General features: G+C 47.7%; 1 protein-coding gene across 3 annotated transcripts; it reads right to left on the minus strand.

Moving 5' to 3' along the window:
- Window positions 1-653: 653 nt before the first annotated feature.
- On the minus strand, window positions 654-16,098 carry LOC102287174 (cytochrome P450 4F3). Of its 3 annotated transcripts, none has more exons than XM_005904139.2 (12): window positions 15,901-16,098; window positions 12,136-12,280; window positions 11,025-11,078; window positions 10,805-10,932; window positions 7,805-7,926; window positions 6,681-6,951; window positions 5,153-5,219; window positions 4,858-4,987; window positions 1,622-1,755; window positions 1,462-1,526; window positions 1,235-1,317; window positions 654-831 (listed from the first exon to the last, which is right to left on the minus strand). In XM_005904139.2, the coding sequence occupies exons 1-12, from the start codon at window positions 16,096-16,098 to the stop codon at window positions 654-656; spliced, it is 1,575 nt and encodes a 524-aa protein (XP_005904201.2). The 3 variants fall into 3 exon arrangements, with proteins under 3 accessions (XP_005904201.2, XP_070230884.1, XP_070230885.1); XM_070374783.1 differs by lacking the exon at window positions 12,136-12,280 and adding an exon at window positions 13,860-14,028; XM_070374784.1 differs by lacking the exon at window positions 12,136-12,280 and adding an exon at window positions 13,860-14,000 and having other exon boundaries at window positions 15,897-16,098.
- Window positions 16,099-16,828: the final 730 nt, after the last annotated feature.

Genomic DNA, 16,828 nt, shown 5'->3' on the forward strand with positions numbered 1-16,828 from the left:
AGATGTAATTATGGGCATTTTGAATTTACTGAATCTTCTAATGACAGTTTTCTTCAACAGAGGTTCTCATAAGTCCTAAAACTTAAATGTGTAACTTTAAAACATTTTAAGTTTGAGAAAATGATGCAAAACGAAGGGAGGAAATGAACACTTATTGAAGATGCTTACCAGATATTATCAGTCATTTACACACGCTTGCTTATAAATCTTCACAACATGGCAATGAAGTGGCTACTGTTATGTAATAAAGACACTGAGGCTTAGAGAGTGATATGATTTTCCCCAAATCAAACAGCTAGTAAATGGCAGACTGGAATGCTGACTTTTGTAGGGATGGAATGGTGGATCCAGGGACATCTGATCCTGACTGCATCTAGCTCTCTGTTCCACCTTCCCTAAAGAGTAGTCTTGTCCTCATGATCCAAGATGTAGCTCCAGCTATTTTAACTATACCTGCCCTCATTCCCCTCCCCTCCCTCCTTCCCTCTACCTCCCAGGTTCATAGCCACGCCCACCCGCCTAGATCCTCCCAGGCCCCAAGCGCCCCGGCTGGCTCTCGATGTGACTGGAACGGAAATGAGAAGCATAGTTTTATTCCTGGGAATCTGGAGGTGTCTAGGGTCACGATGGATCCCAGGCAAGAAGGTGATGGGTCATTGCTGCCCTGTGCTCAGCGGCTCCACCCGCAGCCAAAGTCCGCCCTCTGCGCGCAGGATCAGCTCTGGCTTCCTGCGAGGCTCCTCCTTGTCCGGCAGGACGCGGAACCGCAGTAGCGTCAGCGCCAGGACCACCTTCATCTCAGTCATGGCGAATGTCTGCCCGATACAGTTCCTGTGGGTGGGAGTGGGGGCTTTGACTGCACCCGGAACCCTCACCCGGACCCCAAAACACCTGGTATCTGGCCCACAACCCCCATTCCCACCCACAGTATAGAGAAAGAGGCTAACCATGCCTGGAACCGTATGTGGGCTTGCATATCTCCAGACCCTAGTCCACTCTCCACTGCTGAACTCAGACCAGTAGACAGGGGAGCGGGTCCCCTCAGCACACCATGAACCCCTCCTTGAGCCCACCACCATTCCCCAGATTCTTACCATAATGTCTGAGGGGAGTGGAGAGAAAGTGACCATCTTAAAGTTTTCCCCCTTCCTGGCCCCACACTTAACCTGGAATTTCACCCCCAGCCCCCTACCCCCACCTCTCCACCCCCATCTCAGATGGCCGCTGTCTTCACCTGGGCCCCGCGGAGAAGGGAACAAAAGCCACAGGTGACCTCTCTTTGATGTTTTCTGGGTCGAAGCGGAAGGGATCAAAGACCTGGGGGCAAGACAAGACAGGGCTACTTGGCAGGTGTTTGTATAGTAGGGGGAGGTGATGGCTGATTTGCCAGAAGTCAGAACCCTGGGTCCCCTGAGGGGAGTGGATAAGGATAAGGGAGGTGGGGGGTGGGGGAGGTATCACCTCAGGATCTGGCCACACAGATGGGTTGTGGTGGGTCCCGAAAATGCTGATGAGGCAGATAACACCTGTGGAAGAGGAGGGGCAGTCAGGTCTAGGTCCCACCTGCCCGATTGGCCCCTCTTTCTCACCAGGAACCTCCTCTCCTAGTCATTGTGGGCACCTTTGGGGATGACCCGGCCATCTGGAAGTACAGTGTCCTGGGTACAGCGGCGGGAGATGACCGAGACCGGGGGGTGCAATCGCAGACTCTCCTTGATGCACATGGTTAGGAAGGGCAACTGGGCCAGGTCGTCCCTGAGGAAACCCCATGACAATTATCCAGTGAGCAAAAATAGAGCCCTCCTTGTGCCCCATAAGACCCTCTCTGCCTAGAACAAAATTGGATTGTTGGTTTAAATATCTCCAAACACATTAGGTTGTATACATTTCTTATGTACAGCTTTTTCTTTGTCCATCATACATCAAAATAATGGTTCTTAAAAATAAAGAAAAAAAAAAAAAAGCAATGTCATAGAAGTACCAGAAGAAGTTTAGTGAGGTATTTTTAGCACCTTTTAAAGCAAAACATGGAAAAGCCAACCATAAGTTTACAAATTTGTATAAAAATAAAATATTATTTATGGCAAGACAGCAAAGTCAAAAGGCAAATGAGTAAAAGATCAGATTCAATGTTTACTCTTATTTATTATAGCACTAGAGACACTAGCTAATGCAATTAGATGTGAAAAAGGAGCGTAATGCCATTCAAAATGTGGGGTGAATATGTAATTTTTGGCAGACAGTGATTTTATACTTAGTAAACAAGAGAATTCACTGGAAAACTTTTATAGACATTGAAGATCCAGTAAGGGGACTGAATTATTTTTCTTTAATCCCCTTCATTTTGGGTGGTGATTTAAATTCCTTTGTAAAAAACTTTTATTGGAGTATAGTTGGTTTACAACATTTTATTTATTTCTACTGTACAGGAAAGTGAATCAGCTACATGTATCGCCTCATTTTTTATTTTCTTCCCATTCTGTCACAACAGAGCATTGAATAGTTTCCCTATGCTATACAGTAGGTTCTTATTAGTTATCTATTTTATACATAGTATCAATAGTGTATATTAAATTCTTAACATAGACTCAAGGGATTAGATCTGATAGACAGAGTGCCTGAAGAACTATGGACAGAGGTTCATGACATTGTACAGGAGGCAGTGATCAAGACCATCCCCAAGAAAAAGAAATCCAAAAAGGCAAAATGGTTGTTTGAGGAAGCCTTACAAATAGCTGAGAAAAGAAGAGAAGCTAAAGGCAAAGGAGAAAAGGAAAGATATAAGCATCTGAATGCAGAGTTCCAAAGAATAGCAGAGAGATAAGAAAGCCTTCCTCAGTGATCAATGCAAAGAAATAGATGAAAACAATAGAATGGGAAAGACTAGAGATCTCTTCAAGAAAATTAGAGATACTAAGGGAACATTTCATGAAAAGATGGACACAATAAAGGACAGAAATGGTATGGACCTAACAGAAGCAGAAGATATTAAGAAGAGGTGGCAAGAATACACAGAAAAACTATACCAAAAAGATGTCCATGACCCAGGTACCACGATGGTGTGATCACTGGACTAGAGCCAGACATCCTGGAATGCGAAGCCAGGTGGGCCTTAGGAAGCATCACAACAAACAAAGCTAGTGGAGGTGATGGAATTCCAGTTGAGCTATTTCAAATCCTAAAAGATGATGCTGTGAAAGTGCTGCACTCAATAGGCCAGCAAATTTGGAAAACTCAGCAGTGGCCAAAGGACTGCAAAAGGTCAGTTTTCATTCTAATTCCAAAGAAAGGCAATGCCAAAGAATGTTCAAACTACCGCACAATTACACTCATTTCACATGCTAGTAAAGTAATGCTCAAAATTCTCCAAGCCAGGCTTCAACAGTACGTGAACTGAGAACTTCCAGATGTTCAAGCTGGATTTAGAAAAGGCAGACAAACCAGAGAGCAAATTGCCAACATTGGTTGAATCATCAAGAAAGCCAGAGAGTTCCAGAAAAACATCTATTTCTGCTTTATTGACTATGCCAAAGCCTTTGACTGTGTGGATGACAACAAACTGTGGAAAATTCTTAAAGAGATGGGAATACCAGACCACCTGACCTGCCTCCTGAGAAATCTATATATGGGTCAAGAAGCAACAGTTAGAACCGGACACGGAACAACAGACTGGTTCCAAATTGGGAAAGGAGTACGTCAAGGCTGTATATTGTCACCCTGTTTATTTACCTTATATGCAGAGTACATCATGTGAAATGATGGGCAGGATGAAGCACAAGCTGGAATCAAGATTGCCAGGAGAAATATCAATAACCTCAGATATGCAGATGACATCACCCTTATGACAGAAAGTGAAGAAGAACTAAAAAGCCCCTTGTTGAAAGTGAAAGAGGAGAGTGAAAAAGTTGGTTTAAAACTCAACATTCAGAAAACTAAGATCATGGCCTCTGGTCCCATCACTTCATGGCAAATAGATAGGAAAACAATGGAAACAGTGAGAGACTATTTTTGGGGCTCCAAAATCACTGCAGATGGTGACTACAGCCATGAAATTAAAAGATGCTTGCTCCTTGGAAAAAAAAAGCTATGACCAATCTAGACAGTACATTAAAAAGCAGAGACATTGCTTCACCAACAATGGTCCATCTAGTCAATGCTATGGTTTTTCCAGTAGTCAAGTATAGATGTGAGAGTTGGACTATAAAGAAAGCAGAGGGCCAAAAAATCGATGCTTTTGAACTGTAATGTTGGAGAAGACCCTTGAGAGTCCCTTGGACTGAAAGGAGATCCAACCAGTCAATCCTAAAGGAAATCAGTCCTAATATTCATTGGAGGGACTGATGCTAAAGCTGAAACTCCAATACTTTGGCCATCTGATGTGAAGAACTGACTCATTGGAAAAGACCCTGATGCTGGGCAAGATTGAAGGCAGGAGGAGAAGGGGATAACAGAGGATGATATGGTTGGATGGCATCACTGACTCAATGGATGTGAGTTTGAGCAAGTTCTGTCAGTTGGTTCTGGACAGGAAAACCTGGTGTGCTGCAATCCATGGGGTCACAAATAGTAGGACATGACTGAGTGACTAAACTGAATTGAATTAAAATTCTTAGCAGGTGATACAGTTAACTTATTCAAAATTGGATAACCACAAAACACAATAGCTGTGGCCCAATAGCACTCATTTCCCTTCCTCACAGTTTGCCTAATAGTTATTTTTAAAGTATTCTAGTACTAGATCCTGCCAAGTCTCTGATCATATTCCTACTAAGCAATAATGCCAGAACCAACCAACCATCTCTTCTCAACAGAACCAATGAGAGGGGCTCAGAAATAGACCAGGAGACTTGGACTTACCATTCAATGTTTTTAGGCTCACGATCCTTCAGGAGCTCTTGCACCTCCTGCCGGCAGCGCTCCTGGTATTCTTGGTGCTTGGCAAGGTTGTACAGAATCCAGGAGAGACCACTGGCTGTGGTATCATGGCCTGAGAAGCATTCAGAAAGGCTTGGGTCTCTGGGCTACTTCAGCACCAGAGCACGGACAGCTCCCTCGAATTAAGGCCCATGGAGAGGATAGGGAGGGATAGGGTGGCCCAGGGTCCATTCAGCAAGTTCTTTCTCCTCCTGTAGTCCTACACTGGGACCCTCACCTTCAAACATGAAGGTGTCAGCTTCAGCTCGGATATCTTCATCTGACAATCCCTTCCCATCTTCATCCTGGAGAGAAAGCAAGATCCCCAGAATCACACCAGCTTTGAAGGCACCTGAGTCTAACCTGAGACAGTCTTTGAACATCTCCATCATCCATCTAGAAACCCAAGGCCACCTTGAACTCCTGGACACTATCACTAGAGGACCCACCACACAGATTTCCTCTTGACCACTTTGCCTCTTAAATTGTCCCTGGTGAATGGAATCAAAGATCCATAAATATTTTCATGTTTCTACATGATGCAACCTGGGTTAAAGAATGACTGAATGGAAACTTAGAAACTAGAGATTGAACATTGCCCCACTGCCATTTGCTCACTTTGTATGATAGTATTGGGTTGGACAGAAAGCTTGTTTGGGTTTTTGGCAACCCAATAAATTCAGAGATTCCTTTTCTCCCCTAAAGATAAGGAATGGGTTATAAACCTGTAGATCTATAGACTTCAATTTCTTTCCAGTGAGGATTTGTTTAAACTCCAGAACATTGTCTGTCTTTTCTACTCTTGTCTCATATTGTTTCATATCTTCTCCTCTTGTCTCCCCTCCTCCCCTCCTCACTGCTCCCTTCTTCTTTTCTTTCTCTCTTTCCCTCTCCCTGACCACCCTTGTATGGAAGAAGGGAGCATATATCTTGCATAAGTTCTAAAATTCAGAATGTCAGTGGCAGTCTGATGGTTAAGACTCCACACTTTCACTGCAGGGGACACAGGTTCCATTTCTGGTTGGGGAACTAAGATCCAGCATGCCAAATGGGGTGGTCAAAAAAAAAAAGTTCTAGAATTCAACACTTGGCAGTACTTCCCCTCCATGAGAGCATGGCTGCATGTAAAGATAGAAGCATCATGGTGCCCTCAAAGGAATTTGGGGATGGGGAACCAAGGCTACAATTCTACTCTGACTACTGTTACTGCTATAAACAATACATAGGTTGCTCTTATCTAGGGTTCTGTATATATACATACATGTGTATATATGTATGCAAGTATACAGACACGTGAGACTTCCCAGGTAGCTCAGTGGTAAAGAATCTGCTTGCCAATGCAGGAGATACAAGGAAACATGGGTTTGATCCCTGGCTTGGGAAGGTCCCCTAGAGGAAGAAATGGCAAGCCAATCTAGCATTCTTGCCTGTAAAATCCCATGGACAGAGCACGAGGGTGGGCTACAATCCACGAGGTCACAGAGTCAGACATGACTGAGCTCACACATGTATATGCACATATCCTGTCTTATTAACTTGGAAGTAGAGTGAAATCTCAGGCCCCTTACAAAATTTCAGATTTAGCAGCCCTCCTGCAGGCAGTATTCCATATTGGTCATCTTTAAAACTTATCCTAACCCACCCCTCCCTTCCATGAGCATCTCACATGGCTCCCCAGTGCCCTCTGCATCCAGTCTAAGTTCTTTGATCAAATCAAGTTCCCAAGGTCCATTCTACTTCTTGAACAAGAAACCAGAGGAGCCCACCTTGGTCAACAGGAGCACATCAATGAAGTCTAAAGTCTTGGTCTTCGCTTTGGCCTTGAGGAAGTCATCAATACTCTCACTGGGGAGGGTGCGGTGCCGCTCCTGGATGACAGCATCTGTGAAGTCGTGCACCAGGCGGCAGGCCCTGCGGAAGCGCCGCCCATCTGGGGTGAGGTAGTACAGGAAGTCCATGTGCAAGAAAATCTCCTGGTGTCGTTTTGCAACAAGGGCACTGAGCTCCAAGATGGCAGCAATATATTCACTGGGCTTCCTGTAGAATGAGAGCATGAAGGGATGCAAGAACTTAAAACACCTGAAACTCAGAAACCGAAGGCTACCTCCCTTCAGGAAACTGAGGCTCCAAGAACAGGTGGGCCCATAGATCCAGTATGGTGATGAGCCATGAGAGTCATGCTCCAGACTCTCTCAATCCACTTCCCATCTCTGTGAGCTGCCTCCATACCCCAGGCAGCCAGAGCACAGCTTCTCCTCTCTCTCTTACCCAGTATCTGCCCTTTTGCTCCAAAACTGTCCACTCAGCTCAGATCTTCTGCTAGAAGGTCAATTGGAGAAGGAAATGGCACCCTACTCCAGTACTCTTGCCTGGAAAATCCCATGGACAGAGGAGTTCATGGGGTCACAGAGAACCAGACACGACTGAGCGACTTCACTTTCACTTTTGTTCACTTCCCTATTCTTAGATCCATTGTCAACACCATCCAGGGTCTACATTATGGTCAGTCTTCTCTTGAGTCAGATGTTAGAGTTCAGATTTGACCATGACTCTCATCTTCTGAAGCACTTTTCATAGCTTCCTGGAAACCTCAGGATAAAGTTCATATCCTCTTTGTCTGGCTTCAAATGCCCTTAAGATATAACCTGCTCACTCCTCCAACCTTATTTCTGAAGTGTCTCATCACTATTGCACACACTTTGTTCATTATAACCTCCTGCCCTTTATCAAACAGTTCTACCTACTTGCAGGAATAGCTCCTTCTCTTTCCCTTCTCTGTCCTTCAATGTCCAGCTCTGACTCACCTCCTCCGGGAAGACTCTTCTGATTACCCTCCCTCCCTCATCTACTCTAGTGGGTCTATATTCCCAGGCCCTGGGCTGAGACTCACTCCTGGCAATTGCTGTTGTAACTGAAGATGCATTTCTGCAGACTGTCCAGGGTCATGAGGCTGATGTGTTCAAACATGTCCAGATGGGTGTGGCCTTCTTTGATCAGGCGCTGCCACTTGGCCTGAACAGAGAAGGGGACACAGCTGAAGCTGAGAATTGCCTCCCTGGTGCCCCTCCCTAATCCCAAACACCAAGATGCACTCCCCCAGACTTTGTCTCCTGGTCCCAGGCACCCAGCCCCAGGGAGGACTGGGCTTGTGTTACTATTAGTATATAAACTCCATGGCTGGGAGCCAGGAGATCTCGGTTTGTGAATCCTGGCTCTGTGCTCTATACTTATGTATCATTGGTCAACTTTAAATAAAGTTAAGTGCTAACAATTGTTATTCAGTGACAGCAGCCATGAAATTAAAAGACGCTTCTTGAAAGAAAAGCTATGGCAAACCTAGACAGTGTATTAAAAAGCAGAGACATCATCTTGCCTACAAAAGTGCTTATAGTCAAAGCTATAGCTTTTCCAGTAATCATGTATGGCTGTGAGAGGTGGACCATAAAGAAGGCTGAGCACTGAAGAATTGATGCTTCAAATTTTGATGCTGGAGAAGACTCTTGAGAATCACTTGGACAGCAAGGAGATCAAACCAACCAATCCTAAAGGAAATCAAGTCTGAATATTCACTGGAAGGACTGATGCTGAAGCTTAAGCTCCAATACTTTGGCCACCTGATGTGAAGAGCGGATTCATTGGAAAAGTCCCTGATGCTTGGAGAGATTGAGGGCATGAGCAGAAGGGGGTGACAGAGAATGAGATGGATAGATGACATCACTGACTCAATGGACATGAGTTTGAGAAAACTCTGGGAGCTAGCAAAGGACAGGGAAGCCTGGTGTGTTGTAATCCACGGGATTGCAAAGAGTCAGACAGGACTTAATGACTGACCAACCAACAACAACAAATGTTAGGTTTTATCATCTTCATTGTTATAAATCGATTAGGAAAATGTTCCTTTTATGTTAGAAGAGTTAATCCTTTGTGGGCCCAGAGTACCCACGCACATTTTTTCTGGGTAGGCCAAAAAATTGGAAGGCCCTGATGTTCTTTACCTGGCCCATTTCTCAGAGTTGTGTTTGTAGCAGACAGCCTTGAGAAGTGAGGTAGTGACTCCTCCTGGACAAATATTAGGATTGCTTCTAATTGCTATAAAAGTCGTAGAGTCCCTAAACCTAGTACTCCCTCCCCTGTGATAAAACATACTACATGAGCAGGCATCTATAGAAGCCCACCTGTGTCACTTGCATGAGATTCGGTGACTTGGATGAAGAATGCAAACCAACAAGCAGCACATGTTGTTTGCTGGGCTAACCTTTGTCTGTGACCCAGGAGTCTCACATATTCCGGCAGAATCCATAAAACAGTAATAAGCTCACTTGTCAGCTTGCAAGTATGGAAAAATTACAGGCACTTCACAAAAGCCTGACCTCTAATTCTTCACTTCCTTATGTATGTATCCAAACTTTTTGCAATGTAATTTTTCAGTAACTCTACTTGGAGGTGGAGCCTGTTTCAGCATCTTTTGATCCTGAGCTTGCCTTGGACTTGCTTTGGCCAATAGACTGTGGTGAAAATGATGAGATGACCAACCCAAACCTAGACCCCAAGGCACATTGCAGCTTCCTCTCAGTCTTCTCAAATCCTGCCTCTGCCATTTGAACCAGTCTGAGATGCCCTTTGAAGGGAGAGAATCACATGAAAGGAAGTCTAGTTACCACAGCTGAGATCATCCTAGATCAGCTTGTAGCCAACCAAGCTTCAAACCTGTGACAGGACTGACCCAGACCAGCAATGCTTCCTACCTGTATGGTCAGGCCACCCAACACAGCTGTCCTCTTGTTCTCTGTACATCCCATGCTTGACCAGTCCCTGCTTCACCTACACCCTATTCACATGACAGACCTTCCTCTTAATCATGGAGCCTAATGAGTAAATTCTACATACTTGTCTTCTACAGCCTCAGATGGTGATTGTTCTCATCTTTATATCAAAGCATCTCCATCATAATAGTTTATTAAAGCGGTAGTGAGGGGGTGGGCTCCTCTACTAGTTTTCTTGGTAACTTATTAAACAACCTGACATCAATTCCCCCACAACTGGTTACATCCCACTCCCCACCCTGGTAGGGAAGACTTCTGCCTTGCCCTTCCTGCTGTCTGCTGCACATGGTGGGGTATCACTCCAGGACCTTGCTTCAGACATGCAAGATCCCTGTATCCATTAAAACACGGATGTCTCTATTTCTTACTCCAGCTCCTTCTTCAGTTCTGTGGCTTGCAGGCCTGCAGGATGCAGCGCAACACTGTCAGACCCATAGCTGATCACAGATACATGAGTGACCCCATCTCCATCTAGAAGAACCAAGCAACTGACTCATAGATTTGCTGTCAGCGTGCCTGTGTGCACAGTCATGTCCAACTCTCTGTGACCCCAGGCTCCTCCATCTAAGGGATTATCCCCAAAAGAATATGGGAGTGGGTTGCCCTTTCCTCCTCCAGGGGATCTTCCTAGGGATCAAACCTGTGTCTCCTGTGGCTACTGCACTGGCAGGAGGATTCTTTACTGCGGAGCCACCTGGGCTGACCTTTGCTGTCAATACTAAAATCCTTCTTGTTTTCAAGTGATTTATTATTTAGAAAGAACTAGTCCAATATTCATTATTATTATGAAACATGTCTCAAGATTCCAAGGCTTCTGTCAAGGTAGAATAGAAACTAATGCCTTCTGAGCACCTACTGTGTGCCAGGGATCTGGTTCCAATATGTTAGCTCTACTGACTGAGAGCAGGGATCACATTATGCTAATTTTATAGCCAAAGCAAGTGAGGCTCAGAAAGGAAGAACAATAGATTCAAAGCCACTTAGAAGACCCAGAATTATAAATAAGATGTCTATGAGTCTCCATGTCCCCCAGACTCCAGCTGGAACCCTGGGTTTAAGAGACTCACGTGCATGATGTCTGTGCTCTTGGTGAAAATCTTCATATAGGGCTTCAGGATGTTGAAGTGGAAGGCAGGTGTCAGCATGCGACGGTGCCTGCTCCACTTGTCACCAGCACTCAGCAGGAGCCCATCCCCTAGCAGAGACAGCCACAGGGAGTAAGCAAAGGAAGACCTTCCCCTGGGTCCCCAGGGATGTCCCCAGCCCCCTTTGTGAACAGTTACTCACCTAGCCAGGGCTTTAGAACTTCATAGAAGATCACGTCCTTTGGTGCGATGGCAGCTGACATGAATGAGGACCATTAGGGTCCTCTCCCCAAGGAGAGAGGGGAGGGAAGGGGCTTTTGGTGGGGAGTGGAGAATCCTAACCAGAAATCTGCATTCGCCCTCCAAGCCATCCATAGCAGAATGGGGCCAAGAGCACAGGAAATGTGGAAGTGGTGTGAGGGGAGGGCGGAACCAGACCAGGCTACAGCACAGAACAGAGCAAAGGCAGAGCCCACAGACATGACTGTATGTGCTTAGATACATCCCAACATGACACAACGTGCCCAGCATTCCTTGACATGGCATCTTCTGAACACCCAAGCATAACCCAGCACTCTACAAAACATCATTATGGGGACCAAGGACACCACACTTGCCCCAGCAGTGACCGCCCCCCGCAGAGACGTCTGACATGGCCCCATGTGTTAACATGCCCTGACGTGGCCCCAACATGTGTGACGCAACCTGACAGGACACAACAGCTCTGCCATGGACCTGAAGACCATCTGACCTGATCTGAGTGTGGCCCGGGCAGGCTCCAGACAGAACCTGAATACACTGATGATACAGACCTGAACCAGGTGAGACCCAGACCCGCCCTAAGACGTGCATCAGACAAGACTCACATAAGGTCTCAGGCATTCCTCAGAGTGGCTTTGAGTCCCAGACTGCAGATAAATCCGAAATGTACCCCAGGAGTGACCAGCAGGAGAACCAGAGAGTCTCTAATGGCATCACAGACGAGAACCAGAGAGACTCCAAGATGCCTCAAATGTCTTTGGCCATAGCTGAGCCCCAGAGGTGACTGAGACCATCTCTGAGCTCAGTTGTAAAATACAGCAAGTGTCACCAGGTATAACACATATCAGCTGTAACCAGAATCAAAGTAGAAATATAAACATGACCAGATGTGGCCATTCAGCAGACATTGCACAGACATGCCCAGAGGTCAGGCAGGTGGGATTCTGCAATGGGAGACAGTGGCATCTTTGCCATGCCCCCTTGCCTGCATCCTGGTCACTTGCACACAGAGCCTATGACAGGGGGCAAGCTGTGGTCAAGGGCATGTCTACCTGGAGCAAAGCGCACAGGCTTGATGCAGGTGGGGTGGAAGGTGTGGATGACTGCGTGCCAGGGCCCCACCCACCAGCAGGACATATCCCCATAGGTGCTGGCCAGGCCCTGTGTGTACCGGAGAACGTCCTCTGAGCTCTGAATCTGGAGAGGAACAAATAGGACCCAATTCACACTCTTCTAGGCTGCCAGAGGGAAGAACTTGTAGGAAAGTGATCCTGACTTGAGCCTATGCACCGCCTTTAACAGCAACTCCTTAGTCCTCAGCCTCCTGCAAGGCTCCTTCCCCTTATCCTCCATATATGACAGTTGGGGTCCCTTGGGTGTGGGGAAAGAAATGGCCTTTCCCTGTTCGGACCCCAAACACCATGTGCCCCTGATTTCTCTTCCATTCCCTTATTCCAGATAAGAACTGAGGCTCTGAGTGATGGAGTCACTTACTCACATTCTTACAGATAAGAAATCTGAGACACTAGTCCAGGACTGTTTAATCCAGGGCCTGCATTCTTAGCTCCAAAACAATAGCTCAGAGGACCCTGTGCCCCCAAGACATGGAATTCAGAGTTTCAGGGATGCAGGAATTGGTCCTATGACCCAGGCAAAAGAAATTAAAGGGAACCCTGTATCTTTTCCTGGAAGTGTTGTGAATGAGCTAACTGTTCCATGAAGGTTGAGCTTCATGGGTTCATCTGTACCAGGATGAGAGTGATACTGTCACAGATAAACACAGAACTAAATGATGGAGACAGATTTCTTTGTCTTCAGATTGTCTATCTCTGATGGACTGTTTAAGCCCTGCGTCCACCTGGGCTTGAAGACACCCACCTGGGATTTTACAACCAGTTGATTCTCTTTCTCTTGGTAGATTATGTAGAGTTGCATTTCCATCATTACCAGCTAAAGGAGAATTTAGCAGGCAGAGAGAGGATGGGCCCTTCCCAGGTTCACCCAGCATTCTGGTGTCTGAACCCAGGTCTCTGACACATGCTGCTTATTGCCCTGCTTGCCTGATCTGTGTATGGGAGGGGCAGAAGGCAAGGGAAGGAAGCAAGGGTTGGGTGAAGTTTTCTCAGGGAGATTCCTGGGGACTGGAGAAGGAGGACACTGAACTAGAAGTGTTTAAGAACAAAGAACAGGCTCAAAGAAACTGACCCACCAGAGAGGTAAATAGCCATGGAAATAGCAACCCAGATCTTCTACCAGCCACCGGCCACATTGCTCTCGATCTGGGGATGGGTGGGACTGAGGACATGCCTGGCAGGGGGCCTGGAATGTTATGGATGCCCACTGCATAATTCTATCCTCTGCTTTAAAATTTAAAAAAATTTCCAGATCCAGTTTCAGCAACTCCTCCTCAGGAAGCCTTCCAGCCTCCCCCAGCAGAGAACCTTGCTTCTTCTCTGCGTTTGCGCAGCTCATCTCCCTCTGGCCAATTTCTGACCACACCAGGTCATGGATCTCTCTGCCCTAATCTGAGGCTTTATGTTTGGGGGTGTCTTTCACCTAGGACATCAGGGTGGGGTGTAAATGGCAATAGGAGAAGGGAGGAGGGAGGAGGCTATGAGATTGGGATGATGAATACATGAAGGAAAGAAGAAGATGGCAGAGAGAGGAGGGGAGGGGGGTTGGGGTCCTGTAGGGACCACATGGAAGCTTGGCAGGGAGGGGCTGGAAGCCCTGAAGTGTGCCATGGCACCCATCACCACAAGCTCTGCCTGAGTACCTGAAGCATTGGCGACGATCCTGATCAAGTCAGGGTGGCAGAAAACGATGATGGGGGTGATGGGACCCATCCAGATCCTAAATCCTTGGGAGTATTTGGCCACCAGCTCAGTTAATTTGCTCATGCCCTGCTCCGTGGGGGACCTGTAAGCAAGGTAAGGGTCATCACTCTGCAGAAGGAGAGTCCACTGCAGTGGACGGAGTGTGGGATCCTGCACAGATGGAGGGAATCTCTGCTTCCTCCTTCCCTCTGGGGGAGGGAGGGACCTGGAGGCTCTCCAAGTCCCAAAGGTCTATGCCAGGGCACAGGGAGAAGACAGGCTCTGTGCCCACAGGGAGGTGGACCTTGGCTTGAGAATGCAAATTTTTCTGGTCCTCCTGGGAGTTGTCCACCAGGGGTGGCCACAGGAGGAAATCCTTTTGGGGGAGGTTTGTGGATGTCAGAGTGGCCTCAGACTTCTCCCTGGGTTTTGGTCCCACATCCTTTTATCTCTGGGCCAGTCCACATGGCCTCTGCTTCCTTGCATAGCAAAGGATCTGCAGACCTGGGACCTTCTAGCCCTGGCTGACCCCAGGGACAGACATGAACTCTGCCTTTTAATCAGCGAGGAACTGTGACCTAGGAACTCCCGCAATGGTCAGTCTCTGTGCAGAGCACATCCTGTCTATTTGTATGGACAACGCTTTCAACTGTGCCACTTACAAATGAAGAAATGGAGGCCACATCCCCTCAAAGGGGAAGAAGTGTGGATTTTCTCCTGGTGAAGCACCCTTCCCTCACAATGCTCCATTCAAACCTGACAAATACCCCAGGTGCTCTAGGCAGGTGACATCATTTTCACTTTTGTGCATTGCTCCCGTCTCCCCAAGCACCTAAGGTGAGGATTCAAAGCACTAGATGAGATTGGTCCAGAGAGGGAGTGTGACTCAGCCGAGGTCGCATATCAAGAGGGGCTGGAGGAAGGAAGTATAAACAAGAATGGCCCCCACAGCCAAGCCCTGTGGGGAAGGCAGAACTGAGGTCACTTTGTAACATTCCTGCTGCCTGCAGGACCTGCTGAGACCATTTTAAGACCCCAAATCTCAGCAAATCTTCACAATGAGCCTTGGATACCATTATTGTGAATTTTGCCTTAATGAACAGTAGTTGTTATAAGTCCTTCCCCAAGTTTAGTTCTTGTCCCAGGCAGGAGAGGGAAGCTGCCTGGGAAATGCGGGGAGCTGGATGCCCATCCATTTGATCTTGACTGAGGGAGGTGATGTCACATTCATCACCAGGGTCATCAAATATTTAGAGTGCTTACGTTGTGCCAGCCCTGGACAGGGCACTGTAGTGTCTCCTCCCCAGAACGATCATCAAACTGGGATGTGTTAATAAGTACTTGGGTGATTAACTGTTTAATTAATTGTGACTAGGACCAAGTCAAAGGTCCAAGTCTAGTCACAAGATAGGTGGGTGTGGAGGAGGGGTAAGTCTAAGAAGGCTCTGAAAGCGGAAGTGAGTAGCTAAGTTTATCCAGATGGGGAGAGGGGCCTAATGGGACATCTTGGGGGAAGGGTGGGGTGTAAGATTAGAGGAAGGGGTCCTGGGAATGGGAGAGGGTGGGAGCTTTTCTCCTGTAGGTGGGAATAGGGAAGTGATATCTATTTCCTGTGAGGAAGCTGTGACCCAGAGTGAAAAGACACAGGAAAGGGGCCACATGCAGAGCAGACCCTGGACAGCACCCTTGAGGACCTCCAGGCCACCATGGAAACTGGAGAGGCCAGGGAACCAGGTTCTGTGCAGCCCGGCCTCAGAGATTCATAATGTGTGCAAGGCATGCAGCAGATGGACCCTAAAACAGGCTAGGGTTGGAAGGACAGGACGTGGGGAAGGTCCTGATGGCAGAGCAGGGAAATGAATGAGTGAGGGAAGAGGGGCTCCCCGGCCTCCCTGGCTTCTCTGCTGTCCTAGATCCCAGTCCAAACTTGAACCCCATTCCTGACCCTCAGGAAGTCCATCCACCCTGATCCCCCAGACCCATGCTCCTGCCCACACTCACCAGGCCTAGGTGACCCAAGAACCAGTTGCGTTTTGGGGGCTGTGGGAAACACTGGAGGCGACGAGAGTTGTTGTAGAAGGTGTAGGTCCAGGCCAGAATGCGGGCCAGGAGCCAGGAGGCCCCAGTGAACAGCAGCAGCAGCCACGGGGAGGCTGCCACTGGCCCGAGTCCCAGCCAGGACAGGCTCAGCTCCAGCATCCTGTGGGGCAGTCAGAGTGGAGGCTGAATCCTGAGGATGAAGGAAGAGGCAGTGATGGTGAGTTGTGAGGCAAAGACAAATAGAGGGAGAGGAGCAAGGGAGTGAAGGACAGGGATGGGGAGTGCTGGGATGGGCAAGAAGGGCTCAGAGACAGGCAGACAGGGACTGGGAGAGGGGAGGGAGAAACACAGAAATTCAGAGGAATAGGGAAATACAGACAGAAAGACACATACAAACACGCACAAAGAATGTGTGTTAGTTACCCACTGGTATTCCCTCATCTCCCTGGCCAGTTCTTTCCCTGGAGCCACCCTGCCTTGGGTAGCAGCCTTCCCCACCCTGGGCCAGGACCCCCAGCCTGTTGACCCCCAGCCTGGCACCTTCTGTCAAGAGCGGCTTGTCTCACACAAATTCCTCTCCTCTCCTCCTGGGATGGCTTTATTTGGCCCCTGAACCTATGGGAAGCTGCCAGGGGCCAGGCTAAGCCAGCCAATCCCTGGAGCCTACTTACTTCCTCCTTACCTGGCAGCTGCCCACATAGAAGGTGGGGGGAGGGGGAGCACAGCGCTATTGAAAGCAGCTTGTGAACCAGCTCAGAATCACGCATTGTTGACACTGAGTCCTCAGGACTCAATATGTCCTATGTGGGCACACTGGGGCAAAGGTGACTCTTGGCTTCCCAGTTTACAATGAGCCCTGCCCTTCCAGGGTCAAGGTACAGCAGGTAGA

This window comes from Bos mutus, chromosome 7 (genome assembly GCF_027580195.1).
Source record: "Bos mutus isolate GX-2022 chromosome 7, NWIPB_WYAK_1.1, whole genome shotgun sequence".
NCBI classification, from domain to species: domain Eukaryota; kingdom Metazoa; phylum Chordata; class Mammalia; order Artiodactyla; family Bovidae; genus Bos; species Bos mutus.